The sequence below is a fragment of the Schistocerca serialis genome, chromosome 10 (genome assembly GCF_023864345.2).
Source record: "Schistocerca serialis cubense isolate TAMUIC-IGC-003099 chromosome 10, iqSchSeri2.2, whole genome shotgun sequence".
Lineage (NCBI taxonomy): Eukaryota > Metazoa > Arthropoda > Insecta > Orthoptera > Acrididae > Schistocerca > Schistocerca serialis.
The window spans coordinates 85,531,714-85,550,926 of record NC_064647.1 but is presented as its reverse complement, the minus strand read 5'-3'; the positions used below and the strand labels follow the sequence as shown (position 1 = coordinate 85,550,926).

Sequence of the window (19,213 nt, the reverse complement as noted above, 5' to 3'; positions counted from 1 at the left end):
CGTCTTTCACAGGCAACACCTGACTGAGCTATACCTACATCTACTCCACAAGCCACTACCAAAACCTGTATCCTGTACCTTGTACGACCTGACCTCACAGCAGTACTTTCCACAGTGGACTCTACAAGAGAGGCACTCAGTCAAGCATCGCCCATAAAAGCCGAGCTTCTAAGTTCGAGTCCCAGTCTGCCACACGGGTTTAATCCGCAGAAAGTTTCAAAACACCACACACTCTACTACGGAGAGGAAGAGCCTTTCTAGAGCTGAATTTATATTTCAAGTAACATACTAATGTCTGTGAAAGACAGAACAGTGATTTCCAAATAGAATGTACCAGTAATACCCATATCTTTAAAGAATCAAACTCCCACGTGTAAAACAGCTTCAAATGTCTGATTATAAATTAGTTACTGTGTTACATATCTGCACTGTAAACATGTACAAGAGAAGAAGTTTAGAAAAGGTCAGAAACTCTGCTTTAATTTGTTAGAAGTTGCTAAGTGCTCTCAATATGAGACGCTGCATGAATATCAACTGGGTAATGTGTTCTGCACTTTAAAGGAAAAGCTAGGTTATCACACATTACAATGTTTACAATATCATATCTCGCAAACTAGTGTCGTGCAATGATATAATTGTGCAAGTACATTCAGTTGGTACAAGTCAATACTGTTTGTAAACTGTGTTGCAAACAGAGTTAGTTATAAAGAAGTAATTAAAAAGTCACGCCTGATGCTGTCATTTTACTGCATGAACAGTGGAAATTTGGTAACCCGTAAACCTTTCTTTCATCATTTGGTGGAGTGTGTCAGTGAGAAAAAGTTTCAAAAAGTGCATTAAGTTTGTTGCAAGTGATAAGTACTTTCTTTCTCAAATACTTTCATCCAAAAGAAGTTGAGGCATATGCACACCATCAGGCAAACACTGTAATACTTAGCTAATTGTGTTAAATTTTTAACATAGATTATACCTTTTAACAATTAGATTATGACAGCATTTTGAATTTTGTCAATAATTAATGCAAAATACTGAAAACCACATTTTTGTTATCCTGAAAACTGTCAGATGCACTACCTGTAAGTGTGTCAGTAATGGGCAGTAGTTTAGTGGTACAGACGTGACAGCAAACTGTTGGAAGTATTGAGTTGTGATGCAAGAATGAACTCTAAAAAGTGGAATTTAACTTTTCTCATTCCAAATAAACCAGCGATTTGCTGTAGTACTTTCTTACAACATTCCAACTGCCACCTTATCCTTTTAAGGCACACAGGACATGGTGCAAATACGATTAATAGATGTGAACTTGTGTTTCTCGAAGTTTTCATCGGCAGATCAAATATTCTGTCATTTTTCAGGAGAGCATTTCACATCTGCACTCTAAAAGGAAATACTGTTCTAAGTCTTCACTGCATTCTGACACGACACCCACAATAATTAACTGAATACTACATGTCTGAAATTCTTTCTACAACCGACACTCTCGTTACCGACACTGTCACCTCTGTGCATGCACAACCACTCCACAGAGTGAAGTCCTTCGAAAATCTGGCAAGTGACTCAACTCAAGATCAACTGAAAGGTCGTGAGCTGAAATATCGGCACAAGAATTAATAATATCCCAGATGCACTCCCAAAAAGTGACAGAATAAAGACATGAACCTTTCTACCGGTCAACTGTACTCTACTGGTTAACTGTAAAGTACTGAAACCTAGCCAGCTGTAACAGAGGGAGCTCGCATCTACATCTGTAACTCCACAAGCCACTGACTCAAAATGTGGCACAGGGAACTTCCCATACTGCAATCTTTCCCGCCTTCCCTGTTCAAAACGTAGATAAAGTACAGTACGAATGATTGTCCACAAACCTCCCTACTGGTTTTAACTTCTCTGATTTTTCACATAGTGATCATTTCATGAGATGCATGTGGAAAAAGCAATACGTCATCTGACTCTTCTTGGATCACGTTCTCTCAAAATTCGACAGCTAATCTCTCTGTGATGCACAGGTCTCTCAGTGTCTGTCACCGAAGTCTGTTGAGAATCTCCAAGACACTCACGCCGACTAAACGATCCTACGACAAAATGTGTCTCTGCCTGGTCTTCTTTCTCCTTCTATTCTATTACTTAAATCTGGTGAGGGCACGATATTTATCATCAGTAGTTAGAAATTGGTTTTAGAAGTGTTATGTACACTACTTTCACAGGCGAATTACATATCCTTAAGATTCTTCCAATGAATCTCAGGCCAGAGTCTGCTTCTCCTCAGATTACTTTTAAGTGATCATTCCACTTTACGTCACTACAAATGGATCGCTTCACCTTTTTATGTGCAGTACTTTCTATTTACTTATGTTGAGGGTCAACAAAGTCCCTGCATCAATCACCTGCACTCTGCAGGTCTTCTTGGATTCTATTACAGCCACACACACACACACACACACACACACACACACACACACACACACAGGGGCATGCATGCACAAACGATCCACGTGCGAGATCAACTCCTCTCGTATCACTCTTTTCGGCTCATGTACAGTCTCAAATTGATTACCGTTGCAACAAACATGCCTTGCAACTGTTCCCCAAAGGTTTTTGACTGGACTCAAAACCAGGCTACATGCTGGCCAGGGCAAGACATCTTCATCTTCAAACCACTTTTTGGTTTTAGTAGAAACACGCACAGATGCATTATCTTGTTGAAATGTTAAGACTTTTGTCGCCTAGGTTCTCATACATTCCAATTAGTTCCGTACATGTTGAGAATTAATTCTAGTGTTGAGTCAATTAATGCACAATTTAAATTCAATTAATGCACAATTTATCTTTAGGTTGGTTGGTCGGTTGGTTTGGGGAAGGAGACCAGACTGCGTGGTCATCGGTCTCATCGGATTAGGGAAGGATGGGGAAGGAAGTCGGCCATGCCCTTTCAGAGGAACCATCCCGGCATTTGCCTGGACTGATTTAGGGAAATCACGGAAAACCTAAATCAGGATGGCCGGACGCGGGATTGAACCGTCGTCCTCCCGAATGCGAGTCCAGTGTCTAACCACTGCGCCACCTCGCTCGGTTAATTTATATTTAGTCCTGAAGGCTGTCCAAATCATAAAACTTCCATCACCAAAATTTCTGCTCATTCTTACCTGCTGTTCTGTTCTCAGATCATGATAATAGTACTGAAATCCATCCAGCCCATAAACTGAACTACTTCTCATCAATGAAGATCACTTTATCCCATTCTGAAGTCCATGACATATTTTTCCAGCAAACTCTAATCAAGTCTGTTTACGTTTTGGTGTTAGAGTAGGTTTCAGCAGTAATTTCTTGACGTAATTACACTTTGTGGCCCTCGCTTTTAGTGAAAGTTACCATTCGACATCTCAGATAATTTTCTACTTTACCCGTATTTTCCATTCTCTCCATTATCAAAGACACTATTGGAACGGTTCAACTTCTTGGTGATTTGATGATTAGTGTCCAATTTCCTTGTACGTGTCTGTTTCCTAATTGCAGTAAAGGCATATGCAAACACTTAACACTACACACTGCCGACTGCCTTTATATGAAGTTCCTGCCCTCTGCCACCTGAATCATCAACATCTTATTATATACTGCACTACTAACATCAAATGCGACACCATTTGACTGCACTTTTTGGTGTTCTGAATAGGAATGACCTGCACTATTTTCCAATTTATTGGTATCCTACATTGATCCACCGACCCATGATAAACTGCAGCTAGAACGAGAGAAAAAAAATCTCTTGAATAATCTCTGTAGAATTTCACACATATAACTTATTGTGTAGATTACAGCATGAGTGTTATGGAACTTGTCTAAACACAGCAGGGCAACTTCTGTAACCAGAGGACTACCCAGATCTTCACTAGAGACACGGAATTTAACAGAAAGTATAGAGAAGTGTTATAACAACACTACTGAAAGAAAATGAAAGCTACCGACTATATAAAAACCATGTTTCTTGATTTACACCCTTCTTCTAAGTAGTATTTCCTGAAGACTAAAAATTTTGGTAACAAATTTTGCACCTCACTTCACTATTATCAGTTTATCAAAATACTGCCAAGTTTCACTCTTACTAGATACCATTCTGTCTGTTAATTCAGTAACTCTTCACCTAAGCCATTTTACACAACAATATAAAAGCAAACAACTAATATGAGTCACGAAAAATGACAGGACCCCAAGTGAATGAACTGCAGAGAGACATTGCCACGATCAATGAACTGACACAAATGTTTCGTATGCTGACTTTACTACCTGCACACAATTGTTGAAAGAGTCACATAGTCAAAATTTTAGGTACATAATGAAAATGTAACACAGCACTACTAGGATAGTTTGATACGATAATAGCTATAGTGTTGGTACGAGTAAAAGCATCAGCCACAAAGTGGCAAGTAAAAATGTATCAGTATAAAAATGAAAGGACTCGATATCAAGAAATACCAATACTTTTTCTGAGACCCTTTAGAGTCATCAGTCTTCTGGCTGGTTTGATGCTGACCAGGAATTTCTCTCCTGTGCGAACCTTCATCTCAAAGTAGCATTTGCAACCTATGTCCTCAATTATTTGCTGGATACATTCCAATCTCTGTCATCCTCTACAACTTTTGTACTCTACAGTTCCCTCTAGTGCTGTGGAAATCATTCCCTGATGCCCTAATGGAAGTCTTATCATCCTGTACCTTCTCCTTGTCACTGTTTTCCACATACTCCTTTCCTCTCTGATTCTGCACAGAACCTCCTCATTCATTACCTTATAAGCCCACCTAATCTTCAACATTCATCTGTAGCATCACATCTCAAATGCTTCTATTCTCTTCTGTCCACATTTTACTATCACACAATGCTGTGCTCCACACGTACGTTCTCAGAAACTTCTTCCCCAAATTAAGGCCAGAGTCCCTACTCGTCATTATACACCACACTGGTACACATGTAGCTGTGAAGGCCTTTAATGAAGCCAGGTAGAGCTTACAGGAAACAAGAGACCAGCCCGATGTGTTCCCTTCAAAAAGTAGTTTGTGGATGTGGAGGAAGAACCGGAAGTGGACGTACCCGGCTGTGTGATGTAGAAGTTGCCACCCTCTGCCTGCTCGGGTGCGATGCGGCACTCGTGCTCGTGGCCCCAGAGTACCAGGTCCAGGAAGTCTGGCAGGGCGGACTCTGCTATGAAGTTGTTGGGCCCACGGTTCACGCGGTTCTGGTGCAGCACGAACAAGTTGAACCACTCCTCTGTGTGTTCCCGTGGCCGGTAGAACTTTGCCTGAAGTATAAAGGAATGACATCAGAGTATGAGAAAATAAAAACTAATCAGAAGCAGTAACAAATTTCGAATAGTGGACTGATCATTAAACACTCATCAACATCGAGCATCTTCACCTTTTAGCAATGCCAGACACTGTAAGATGACCCCCAAGGTATAAAGAGATTTAATAGTTAACTAGCCTTTCCCCCCACAGCTTTGCACACATATCTGTTCGGCGTGTGTATTCGACACACCTCCTCCTGTGCCTCTTTGTGTGCACCTCTTCGTCACTCTTTCTGTCCATTTCATCCTCCCACCTCCATCTGTCAATTTCGTTCTCCCCAATCTCTCGGCCTCTTCATCTCCTCCTCCCCTCTGTCCATTTCCTCCACCCCCTCTCTCTGTCCGTACCCTCCTCGCCCTCTCTCTTTCCGTCTCTGCCTCTTCCTTCTGCAGCTGCCCACCACCACTCTACACCTTCCATCTGCTTCATACATCTCCCCCTCCTCCCCTCTCTCTGTCCATCCCTTCCTCTATTCATCTCAACCCATCCCCAGCCATGCTCATTGGCACTTGTAGCCTCAGGAATACAGTTCAATGAAGCAAGGCGATACTATTCCCACACAACACACCAATCATACAGCACACCCTGTACACCAGGGTCTGAAAAGAAACATTTTTGTTTGTATCTACACTCCAATTAGAGCTCTGAATTTACAATCCCACAGTCTTAATACCAATTAAGTGTGCTGTTCCCATGTCAAATTTGGTTGAAATTCAGATCCCAGACCTACACACATATACTCTGCTTAGTTTGGACGTATGAATTCATATTATGCCAATATTGATACATCTGAATGTCTATATACAGGTGCATATGGGGCCTGACGGTGACATATTGAATTGCCGAAACTGATTGCGAAAATAAAATACAATAAAATAACTTCTCAAATAACATGGTTGTTTGACGATTTTCCTTATTAAATATTTAACCAGCAGCTGTTCAGTGTCCACAATGTATCAACAGAGATATAGTGGAGAAGTTGAGTCGCCGACAGGCACAACGAAAAGACTGCTACACAAGTAAGCTTTCGGTCAAAAGACCTGCTTAAGAATTGGACAACATATACACACACACATTCATGCAAACACAACTCACATACACAATCACAGTCTCTGGCTGCTGAGGTCAGACTCAACAGATTAGCTACTTGCATGTTCTGTGGATCATAACTGCAACTCTCTCTCTATGACATGGTACAAGTCAGTTTTATAATTACAAAAGAAATAAACATCACTTTTTTCCTCAATGGTTCGTTGCCATAGAATATGATACCATAGGACATTACTGTATGAAAACAGGAAATGTAAAGACACCTTTTTTTTACATTTTGGCCTCAAAATTCTATATTATTCATGAAAAAAAAAAGAAGAAAGATCTGCATTATTCAGTTCAGGTTACTTTAAATATAACCACCAAAGAATTTAGAATACAGTACAGATTCAATTATCCAAATATGAGTCAACCGAACAACCCCTTAACACACTTGTACGTGCCGCCGTGTAAAGCCAACTCAGATGATTGTTCGTCCACTGCAGCCATTTTTACTGACTTTTTGTTAATCAGTGAAACCTAATGATAAATACAACTGCACTCTTTTCCTCCAATTTCTTTGGAAAATATATGTTCTCTTAGGTAAAATAAATCTTCGGTGCAAAGTGCATTCCAGTTATACAGACACATTCGGGTTGTTCTCAATGTTCCAATTGTGGTACAGACCTTTTTGTTCACCAACACACCCACAATTAACCTTGATAATTCGATACATGAATTTACTGCCTGTACCTTGTGTGCAAGAGAATGCTTCTGGGGCTACACAAGATGGGGGGGAGGGGAGGGAGGGGGGGGAGGGGGTGGGGGGTAAGGTTCAAATGGCTCTGAGCACTATGCGACTTAACTTCTGAGGTCATCAGTCGCCTAGAACTTAGAACTAATTAAACCTAACTAACCTAAGGACATCACACACATCCATGCCCGAGGCAGGATTCGAACCTGCGACCGTAGCGGTCGCTCGGTTCCAGATGCAGCGCATAGAACCGCACGGCCACTCCAGCCGGCACACAAGATGCAGTCACTTTCTTCAGTTCCACCTGTACTGGGCAGCTCGGATGTACCATAATGATGTTTAAGAGGTTGATGTCTGGCAACACGTTTTTATCGAGAGGTGAGAGTATGATACTGTACACAAATATGCCTGACACAACTCGAGACAATATGTGCACTACACTACCTCTCAATTTATTGATTGTAAACTTACCATGCAACAAAAAAACACTCTGAACTAATTGTAATCCTCAACCTATCCTGAAGAGGCTTTATGAGAATTTTCTTTCCCCTTTTTTAACACATTTAGATTAAAGTTCATCCAATGAAAATGAGTATACTGTTTCAGAATAATTGTGTGCAATAACGAATTTATCATCTCCGCTGAAGATTCAAAACTATACCATCTAAGTCTACAATTACTTAATAACCTATACGAACGTGACAGGCCCATACCTTTTAGTAGATTTAGATTGACTAAATGAATAGCAATGTTCATCGTTAGTATTCACAAACCAGAAATCATTTATCATATGATACTGTGAAATAAAAAGAGGCACTGATCACAGTCCATTTACTGTGGGAATGCAGTTTTTTACTGGGTTGATATAAAGCAACTGCACATAAATATTTTGGAAAAAAAAAATTGAAACCACCAGCAGTTAAAAGAAGTTATACTAACTTAACAATTTCTGAACTGCATTATTTATGGCACTAGTAGCATATATACAGGGTTATTACAAATGATTGAAGCGATTTCACAGCTCTACAATAACTTTATTATTTGAGATATTTTCACAATGCTTTGCACACACATACAAAAACTCAAAAAGTTTTTTTAGGCATTCACAAATGTTCGATATGTGCCCCTTTAGTGATTCAGCAAACATCAAGCCGATAATCAAGTTCCTCCCACAAGCGTTTGACTTTGTCATCGGGTGTCAGGGCTTGTAGCAATTGTAAACAGTAATGCTTCTGCTTTAGCCTTTTCCGTAAGATTTTCCAAACCGTCGGCTGTGGTACGTTTAGCTCCCTGCTTGCTTTATTCGTCGACTTCCGCGGGCTACGCGTGAAACTTGCCCGCACGCGTTCAACCGTTTCTTTGCTCACTGCAGGCCGACCCTCACAGAGGCATCCAGAAGCTTTAAACTGCGCATACCATCGCCGAATGGAGTTAGCAGTTGGTGGATCTTTGTTGAACTTCGTCCTGAAGTGTCGTTGCACTGTTATGACTGACTGATGTGAGTGCATTTCAAGCATGACATACGCTTTCTCGGCTCCTGTCGCCATTTTGTCTCACTGCGCTCTCGAGCGCTCTGGCGGCAGAAACCTGAAGTGCGGCTTCAGCCGAACAAAACTTTATGAGTTTTTCTACATATCTGTAGTGTGTCGTGACCATATGTCAATGAATGGAGCTACAGTGAATTTCTGAAATCGCTTCAATCATTTGTAATAGCCCTGTATATCTTTTTGTAAGGTTTCAGAAGTACACAAAAGTACCTATAAGCAAATGGAAATGTCCAAATGTGCCAACCAGCCCAGAGCACATCGAGTCATCTGGTGTAGAGTCCTCCAGTCACCGTCCAATGCTTGCAGTGGGCACCCCTTTAAAAATGTGTTCTATTGTTTGCTACTCCACTCCACAGTCACGGCCAGCAAACGAATGGAAACTTCCCTCGTCCCCTCCTAATGTGGCTCAGCATCGACTAGGTTCGGCACAATATTTGCTTTAGGGTCAAGGGTGACGTCCTTTGTTGGTCTAAATCTAAAACCAGGTGAGCACTGCTGGGCTGATGTTCATTCCAGCATTGACACCACTCGACGGTCGAATTGAATGAGGACGATTTCTGAATAGACCCTAGGACGTTTATGGGATTTCATGTGGTGAGATGGTGGACCTTGAAGGATATTGTACAAGGGAGGATTCTTATGAGGTGCAATCTTCTCGAGCAAGTTTATCTTAGCAGCTCTTCTCCTTTAGAGCTTGTGGAGCAATATTACCTCGGACAGGTAACCACTGATTGGGGGTAGACCTACCAGTCCCAGATCTAACCCTCATGGCTTCAGTACACTTCACACCAATTTTCATTGTGTGGCTGCCATTTTTCCACACAAGAGCACAAATTCGCCAGCAGAATGCACGAGAATGAGTGCAGCAGAGCACAGACGATTAGCCTGTGCACCCCAACCGTTTCTGACACACTCACAAAGTAGATTCAGTTTTGAGCCAAGTTTCTTAATTAACTTGATTCACTGTTGTCTGAATGTCAAGAACTGAACAAAAGTGACTGTAGTACGTAGTCCTCTGATTCAGTCATAAGTCACACATATGTTCCCTTTGAACTTCTTTATCTTTTAGATGAAACGCAATCACCTCAATTTTATTTTGGTTAAGATGAAGTCTTCAGTTATGGAAATTTTTTCATATCAACTGTCTGCACATTCTCGTGATGTGTAAGGCCTTTGCTCTGGAAGACTACCGCTATGTCATCTGCATACAGGATTTTCATGAAGTCCATGTCTGACACGTCATAGATACTGTTACCTGCAACAGGAAGAAGGTGTGCTTTGTCGGTGCTGCACATTTCAGCGATTTTGACCAAAATAAACTTGCGCCACAGTGCTCTTCTTTGGCCTGCCAGTACAGAAGTTGGCACAGAAACAGCTAAGTGGAAACTCTGTGCAATTCACATTTTTATTTATATATAAAAGCCAACTTCAGAATTTTCCTTTGTGTGAGATCACATGTACAAGATTTGTGTGCTGATTTGAAATTCTACATTTGCATATTTTACCGTTCACGCTTCTGGATAATCTTTCATTGACTGTATCAGTACCCATTTGCACTGCAATATATATTGTGAAATTTGAACATTTGCGAGTGCTGCGACAAACTCTGTTATCGTCAGTCATAGGCTTTAACTTGTTTGTACTCTTTCTAAAATTTTTGAGAACAGTGGGCCTATATCCATTCAAAATAACTGTTCTCCAATTTCATTGTATAGTTACTTGAGAAATAGTATATTTATTTTTTTGTACGATATTTCAGTGCCTGTGTTATTCTGATTACAGTGCGCAGTTCCTTTGGATACGCATGCACGCCCAAAGGAACAGGCGCTGTGGCAACTATAAACATAATGAAATACATTAAATCAATTCAGAATATCGTGAATAAAGACAACCTTCAGCTGTAGAATGGAATGACACCAATGAAAATTTGTGCCAGCCAGGACTCGAACCCAGATTTCCTGCTTATTGTGAGTGGTCGCATTACCATTTACCTATCTGTGTACGAGCCACAGCCGATACCGGGATTGCGACTTAAGTACAACATCTGACCTGTGTGGGAATATACATAATGGATGAACGAGTATAGGTCAAAGATGCATGATTGATGACAGCTGGAACTTTGGATCTGGTCTCGAGTCGTGCACGGATAGCCAAACGGTATGGCGACCACTCACAATAAGCGGAAAATCCAGGTTTGAGTCCCGGTCTGGCACAAATTTTCATTGTTGTCATTCCATTCTACAGCTGATGGTTGTCCTCATTCACAATTGCAAAATCATTTAATGTATTATATTTTTGTAAGTTACAGGTATGAGTGTTTTGGATATGTAACTTAATTTCATAGTTACTGCCAATAAATAGATCACTCCTGAATTTCATTGTATGTCAATGCAAACAAACATTCATTTCTAAGAATTTTCGTGAGCTACCATTGTCCTGTACATAATCTAATCCGTAGTAAATTGGCAATTTGTGATGTAGTTACAGTAGCAGATACTCTACCACATTGTGTTACATTCAGTTTTCCCTTACAGAAAGAGTAGCCCTTATTAATATCTATATTTATCGTAAATTAACCCTGTTTTCGAGTTTGCTAACAACTACAATAAACCCCAAAAGATTTTAGGAAACTAGTAATTTTTACTACATTTCTGTGTTGCCAGAATAGATATCTCGCTTTGTATATTTGTTACAATTCTTATAGGGAATCAGCAACTTTCTAGCTCAATAGATTAAAAGATAATCAGTCTGCTTGATTTAAAGTTATTTGTTCACTGTCCTGTAACACATTGCACCAGCTAAAATGCCGCTCTATTGTGAATGCTGTTCTTGAGAACACAGAACAAGTTGGTTGAGATTTGTAAGCAGCTGGAAATTGCCCTGACTACTATCAAACAACTGACAGCTGATGTGAGTCACTGTGTTGGAAGAGCTCCTGAGAGTCATGTACCTGTGGTACTCCTCTGGAGAAACTATGGGATCTGTCATTACAAGTTGGTTAATGGTTGACTGCAAGCTGCAAGATCTAAGTGTCTTGTATAGGGTGGGTGGGGTTCAGTGAGGACTCAGGGTGTTGTACTGATACCCTAATCAAGAGGTTCAAGGTGCTGAGTTTCATTGAAACTGAGCCAGTGGGACCCACTTCATCTGTTTTGGGGAAGCCTGTGTTGTCCAGTGTCGAGAGGTGGCAAACACAAGAGAGTATGCATCTATTATCATCAGCAGTTCAAATGTACAGTGGACCTTTAAAGAAATGGCAGCAGGAGACAGGAAAGGGCTCCAGGTGCACTGTGTATATGCTTGGGGGCTTCATCCAACATGTTGAAAAGGCTATTCTTGCAGTCACTGAGGGAACAGGGTGCAAGCAACTGCAGATTGTGGCACACACTGAAACAAATGATGTCTGTCATCTGAGATCATACTTGGGACCTTCTCCAGCAAATGGCACAGAAGGTTGAGAAGCCCAGCACGGAATTTCAATGACGCTCACAATTTGCAGCATTGTAGCCCTTTGGTCCCGAGTTGAGTGGAAGAACTAAACCGGAGACTTCGAAACTTCTGTGACAAGCTGGGCTGCAACTTCCCACACTTGTGCCACAACTACGAGCATTGTCAGATGCCCTAAATAGGTCAGTTTGTTTTATTTTGTTTTGTTTTAGGGCACAAAAATAACTAGGGTCATACGCGCCTATGTCAAAACTGTGAAACACAAACACGAGTTAAAAAAACAGGGATGAGGACAAAGATCTATATGGCCATATTGCTACAACAGATAGAAAGTAAAACGGGGTTGACAGCCTGCACATCATTCACTGGGAGGGCCAAGAGGAGGTCATCCGAGCTGCCGGGAGAGGCTTACCCGGAGCTTATTCCCATGAAGCAAGGATCAGAGGCGATGCCAAAGTGACACCACCTCCTAACAGACGGCAACACAGAGATCACCAGAGGGAATATAAGAACTAGTGGGCTGTAGCCTTGGCAGCAGCACCAGCAGCCTCGTTTCCTGTCAGACCGACATGACTGGGAACCCACATAAACATCAGAGTGCCTCCATCAAGAGTGAGCACGCGAAAGTTTTCCTGGACCCGTTGCACTAACGGATGGGTGGTGTACTGTGCACAGAGGCTTTGAAGGGCACCGAGAGAGTCTGAGCAGATGGCACAATTGAAAATTCTATGTCGCTGATGTACTCTGTGGCCTGACACGGTGCGAAGAGCTCTGCTGTAAATACTGAGCAGTGTGCCGGAAGCAGATACTGAAAAACGTCAGTGCCAATGACAAAGGCACAACCTACACCATGGTCAGTCCAACAGCCGTCAGTGTTCAAGGTACTACCAAGAAGTCCCGTGCGAAGGTCATGAAGCTGAAGGTGATAGAGCCAGCCTGAAGTAGTGTCCTTAGGAAGCGAATGAAGGCCAAGGTAAACATCAGCCACCACATGAAGCCAAGGTGGTGAAGGGTTCACACCCACTGGGGAAGTTGCAGGTAGCGTGAAGTGAAGCTGCCGGAGCAAGAGCTGAACACAAACTCCAGGAGGTAACAGAGAAGAGAGACGCGCCCCATATTGGCAATCAAAGGAGTGATCAAAGAAGGAGGCAAAGGTTTGGTGGCCACGCATGGCAGACAAACGGCATACATATCTGCAGAGGAGAAAGTCGGGGCGGTAGGACAGAAGTAGTTCAGCAGCTTCAGCATACAGACTCTCAACCGGGCGTGTGTAAAAGGCGCCAGTGACCAAACTGATGCCAAGACGGTGGATAGTATTGAGACGGCGTAAGAGGGACAGACGTGCAGCTGTATAAACAAAGCACCCGTAGTAGGGTCGTTTGATCTGCACTCCACGAAGTGCCACTGAGGACATGTAAATGGGTCACATGTGCACTACACACCAGAGGCTGCTACCCATGTGCCTGGGTATGGGGTGCACACATAGGTTTTCTAGATTAGGCAACTCTCCATCCAAGCCAGATAATGACAGCTGTAGGAAACCTAGAGGTATCAGTGTATGATCAAAAGAAATGCCTCTCACAGGTGAGCGTATTAAAATTCTAATGGTTAACTGCCAAAGCATTCACAACAAAGTGCCAGAGTTTGAAGCACTCCTGAAAAGCAGTAAAGCTCGCACAATAATATTTACAGAAAGCAGAGTGAAACCTGAAATTGATAACAGTGTGATTTTTGGGGGAAATTTAAGTGTATATCGAAAGTATGGGCTACTGGGAAATGGAGGTGGTGTATTTGTCGCAGTAGATTGTGAGACCGAAATTTAAGCTGCATGTGAGATTGGTTGGGCAAGAGTCAGTATCAGGGGGTGGACACAAAATGATAACTGGACTCTTCTATCACGCACTAGGAGCATCTCCTGCTGTAACTGAAAACTTTAGAGAAAACCTCAGATCAGTTGCGTGTAAGTTTCCCAATCACACTGTAATTTTTGGTGAAGACTTTAACCATCAAACAATCAATTGGAAAAATTACAGTTTTGTTAGTGGTGGGCATGACAACATCCTCTGAAACATTATTAAATTCTTCCTCTGAAAACTACCTAGAACAAACTCCACTCATGGTGGAAATACATTGGAGCTAATGGCAACAAGTAGACCCGACCTATTTGAGGATGTCCACATTGAAACTGATGTCAGTGACCATGATGCCGTTGAGGCAACAATGATTACCGAAATACAAAGGACAACTAAAACAAGCAGAAAGATGTACATGTTCAGTAAACTAGGTAAAAAAAAAAATCAATAGCGTCGTATCTGAATGAGTAGCACATGGCAGGAGAATGTAAAGAAACTATGGCTCAAGTTTTTCTTTTAAACTGACCATGCACTGGATAGCTATGTACTGATAGAACAGTTCGTAATGGGAGGAACCGTCCATGGTATATGTTAACTGTAAAAAACTTCTAAAGAAACAGAGACTACTGCATAATGGGCATAAAACAAAGCAAAGGGCTATAGATAGAGAGGTGCTGAATGAAACACATTGGGCTGTCAAGAGAGTAATGCATGAAATCTTCAGTGACTACCGTTGCAGAATATTGTCAGATGGTCTTTCACAAAACACAAAGAAATTGTGGTCACATGCAAAGGCTGTTACTGGAATCAGAGTTAGTGTCCGGTCCCTCGAGAATGAAGCAGGAACTGAAACTGAGGGTAGCAAAGTGAAAGCTGAAATGCTTAACTCCATTTTCAAATGTGCATTTACAAAGATAAACCCTGGAGAATATCCCAATTTAATACTTATACCGTGAAATGATGGATGATATAAGTATTAATGTCAGTGGTATTGAGAAACAGCTGAAATCGTTACAAACGAATAAAGCTCCAGGGCCCGATAGAATCCCTGTGAGATTCTATAACAAATTTGCGGCTGAGTTAGCCCCTCTTCTAATTATAATCTAGCATAGGTCCCTCAAACAGAAATAGTGCCCAGTTCTTGGCAAAAAGCTCTGGTCAATTCATCTACAAGAAGGGTAGTGGAGGTGATCCACAAAACTACCATCCGATATCCTTGACATCGATTTGTTGTATAATCTTAGAACACATTCTAAGCTCAAACATAATGAGGTATCTCAAGGAGAATGACCTCCTCCATGCAAACCCAACTAGCATGAATTCTGAAAACATCAATCATGTGTAACCCAGCTCGCACTTTTCCCACATGACATACCGAAAGCTTTGGATAAGGGCAGGCAGGAAGATGCAGTATTTCTCGATCATCGAAAAGCATTTGACTCATTACCACACCGACAATTTCTGTCATAAGTATAATTCCATGGGGTATCAAGTGAGATTTGTGACTGGACTCAGGACTTTTTGGTAGGGAGAACGCAGCATATTATCTTGGATGCAGAATCGTCATCAAATGTAAAAGTAATTTCAAGTGTGCCCCAAGAAAGTGTGTTGGGACACTTGCTGTTCATGTGGTATATTGATGACCTAGCAGACAATATTAATGGTAGCTTCAGATTTTTTTCAGGTGACACAATTATCTATAATGAAGTACTATCTGAAAGAAACTGCATAAATATTCAGTCAGATCTTGAAAAGATTTCAAAGTTCTGCTGGAAAATTGCTTTAAATATTCAAGACTGTAAAATTGTGCACTTCAGAAAACTAAAAACTGTAGTATCCTATGAGAATAAAGTTAATGAGTTTCTGTTGGAATCCGCCAACTCATATAAGTGCCTGGGCATAACATTTTGTAGGGATATGAAACGGAATGATCACATAGGCTCAGTTGGGGGGTAAAGCAGGAGGTAGACTTCGGTTTACAGTAGAATATTATGAAAATGCGTTCAGTCTGCACAGGAGACTGCTTACAAATCACACGAGACCCGTCCTAGAGTATTCCTGAAGTGTGTGGGGCATGTACCAAATAGGAACAAAGGGGGATACTGAACATATACAGTGAAGGGCAGTACAAATGGTCACCTGTTTGTTTGGTGCACAGGAGTGTGTCACAGAGATTATGAAAAAACAGAACTGGTAGACACTTGACATTGAAGTTTCGACAACCGCCTGTAAATGCTGACTCTAGGAATATACAATAACTCTCTACATAACCCTCACATCGGATAGTGAGAGAAAGATTAGAACACACAGACACATTCAAACAATTGTTCTTCCCTCGCTGTGTATGTGAATCAAATGAAAAGAAACCTTAATAACTGGTACAAGGGGACGTACCCTCTGCCATGTGCTTCACAGTCGTTTGCAGAGCACAGATTTAGATGTAGATATACATGTTAAACAGAATGGGGGCTGAAACTGATCCCTGAGGTAGCTCATTACTTAAAGAGTTCTCCATCTGCTAGCTGTTCTCTTCGGGAACACCTTAAAGCACCTGTCAGCAATCATAGTGTTTACTACAAAGCCAACTTTTGACACAGGGTGGTTTCAATAAACTTTTGGCATCAATACCTCCCCTCCACTCAGTGTCATAAGCTGCCACAAGCTCTACAAACACTGCAGCTGATTTGAGACCTCCTTCAAATCTAGTTCCTACTACAGTTGTCCATGTTAAGACCTGATCATAGCAGCTCCAATGTTCCCTAAAAGTGGCCTGTTGAAATGGGATAACTTCATCACTTGTGACATTCCTGCCTGTGGCCGCCAGTATTTTATTTTACTAGAAGCCCACCTTGATGCAGCTTGATACACGTAAGATAGCATACGGTACAAAAATGGAGTGAGGAACAAGTGACAGATGGTACAGTGGCATGGAACAAGTACTAATCTAATCTCTAACAGTATGTACCAGTCCCATAGGAGAGTCCGCCAAAGGTACTGAACTTGCTTCTGATTGGTCGACACATTCAGGTGCTAGGTGCCAAAACGTCTAACTTTTCTTATTAATTATTTATATACTTTTCATTGTATTTAACCCAGTTTCTAGCACGACAATCTCTCATGGTTACCCTCTGAGTCTATTGTTTTTGTTTCTTAAATTTCACTAGTTTTGAGAAACATAAGAGTAACAATATTGCAATCAAAGTGCTACAGACACCTTCGGGTCGCTTTGGCGTGCCTAGGAGACAAAGTACATCAGCTGCGCTAGTCACTCTGTTTTGGGTGTTCTTCAGAGCCAGACACGTAACTCTGTTTTGGCCATTCTGGAGGAATGGACACGTCATACTCTATATAACCAAACATGACACATTAATGAGAAGTGTCTCCTACCATCATCGTCAGTGCTACAGATCTTGCCCTCTGTAGATACAGATACTTGCCTGGCCAAGTGGCATCCCATAAAAAACACCATCAGAGGTTCGAGATGACAGCATAGCAGCCTCCGCCGAAGAAGATCCCACGACCGAGGAGCTGTCTTATGTGCTGGATACACAACTTTAGATGACATCAGGTTGGTGGAAAGAATGGTTAGAGACTCTTATTCAATCTCTCCAAATCTCCCCTATCTTCCAAATCTCCCCTATCTTCCAGATCTGACTTCCAAAGGACACACTTCCTGTTTGAGCTTTTGTAGGTTTTTTTTGAACTGTTAGGCAACGAAGATTATAAATGCCGCTAATTAATCTGCGTCACATAGTTGAAAGTGAAAACACAAATTGAAGTCTAAGTTATAAGTGTGTGTGCCGTCCAAAGGGATTATGTTTTATCTCCCCGCTATGAGAAACAACGCTACAGGGAGCAGTTAGCAGAGCAGCGTACAGCAGGCGAGGTGGATGACGTGGAAGCAACACCTGTCGCCTCCGCCAGCTGCAGTCCAACATCAGTGAATGGCAGAGATAGGTGTCTGTGGTTGACTACAGCAGCCGAAGAAATCCAATACGACAAAAACAATGCAGTGGGCACCAGCATCACACCAGAGAAGAAGGTAGCGTGTACACTACTCACTTTACAGCTAGTGAGAGGAAGGTAGTATTGACACCCATAGGGATTTTTTAAAAATATTGTTACATTTTTTCGTAATAATTTCTTTAATAACAAAATATCAGGGGGTAAGCGAAACATGGTACAATCTTAGAAGTAGAGAGACAGTGCAGCCTCAGGGTAATGAAACTGAAAAGGCAAGCCAATTACAGGGCATGCCAGATGAAATCAGTAATATAAGTAAAGAGGAAAGTGTACAAAATCAAATGAATGATAGCTATTTACCAGAACCATCTGTTGTAGAAACTGAAGTTTTCCAAGAAAACATTATTTCAGATAGTAGCAATAGTGAATTTGGAGAGGCGGATTCTGATGTAGGTGACATGAATGTTAATGGTGAGTTAAATATGGTGAATGGTGATGTCAGAGGTGATGACTGACACCGCCATTGCTAATGAATCAACAATTGGAACAAGTAGATTAAGCCATGGAACAGCATCAGCTGATACATAGCCTATACAAGATGATGATAAAAGTATGATTGAAACATTAATGGAGGTAGTATCTGGGCAAAAAGAATTAACAATATGGCTAGAAGAAAAGATAGAACAGGGGCAAAAAGAATTAAAGAAAGGGCAAAAATTACTTGCTGATAAAATAGAAGCAACAAACAAGAAGATGGCAAAAATTAATCGTAAGTTTAGAGACCAGGGTTGATTTTCTTGAAACTACAATAGGGGCTTGTGAGAAAAGAATTGAACATGAGAATAAAGAATGGGGTAAAAAATTAGATACGTGTAAGCAAGAAGTGAATCATAAGGTTGATAATGAAGTAGCGAAAATAAATGATCTCATGCAAGCTCAAGGTACTTTTATATTGTCAGTTAGGGATGAAGTCATTAAATTAAGTAACAATCAGAGTAAAATAAACAGGACTACCAAAGACACCCATGGAACGCAAAACAAAAAAGTCGTAGACTAAAAGGACGAAAATGCAGTCATTTGCCGTAAAGTATCACTAATAGAATCTGTAATGATAATACAAATACGATTCAGGGTCATTTGAGAGAAACAGAACAGAAGGTAGAAAACGTACCTCAACTAAGCGAGGTGGGTAAAAATATAGATTATATGGAAGCTGTGTTAAAACAAAAACTCTAAACGTGGGTTGAACAGGAAAAATGTAAGGGTGTTGTTCGTATTAATGAA

At 41.2% G+C, this 19,213-nt stretch overlaps 1 protein-coding gene across 1 annotated transcript in view; it reads right to left on the bottom strand.

Annotated features, from left to right (window-relative positions):
* The window catches only part of LOC126425264 (double-strand break repair protein MRE11), a 150,983-nt gene that overhangs the window by 105,017 nt on the left and 26,753 nt on the right, over window positions 1-19,213 (bottom strand). The window contains exon 5 of the mRNA XM_050088234.1: window positions 5,083-5,290. Coding sequence (XP_049944191.1) covers window positions 5,083-5,290 — 208 coding nt within the window. The remainder of the gene's footprint in view (window positions 1-5,082; window positions 5,291-19,213) is intronic.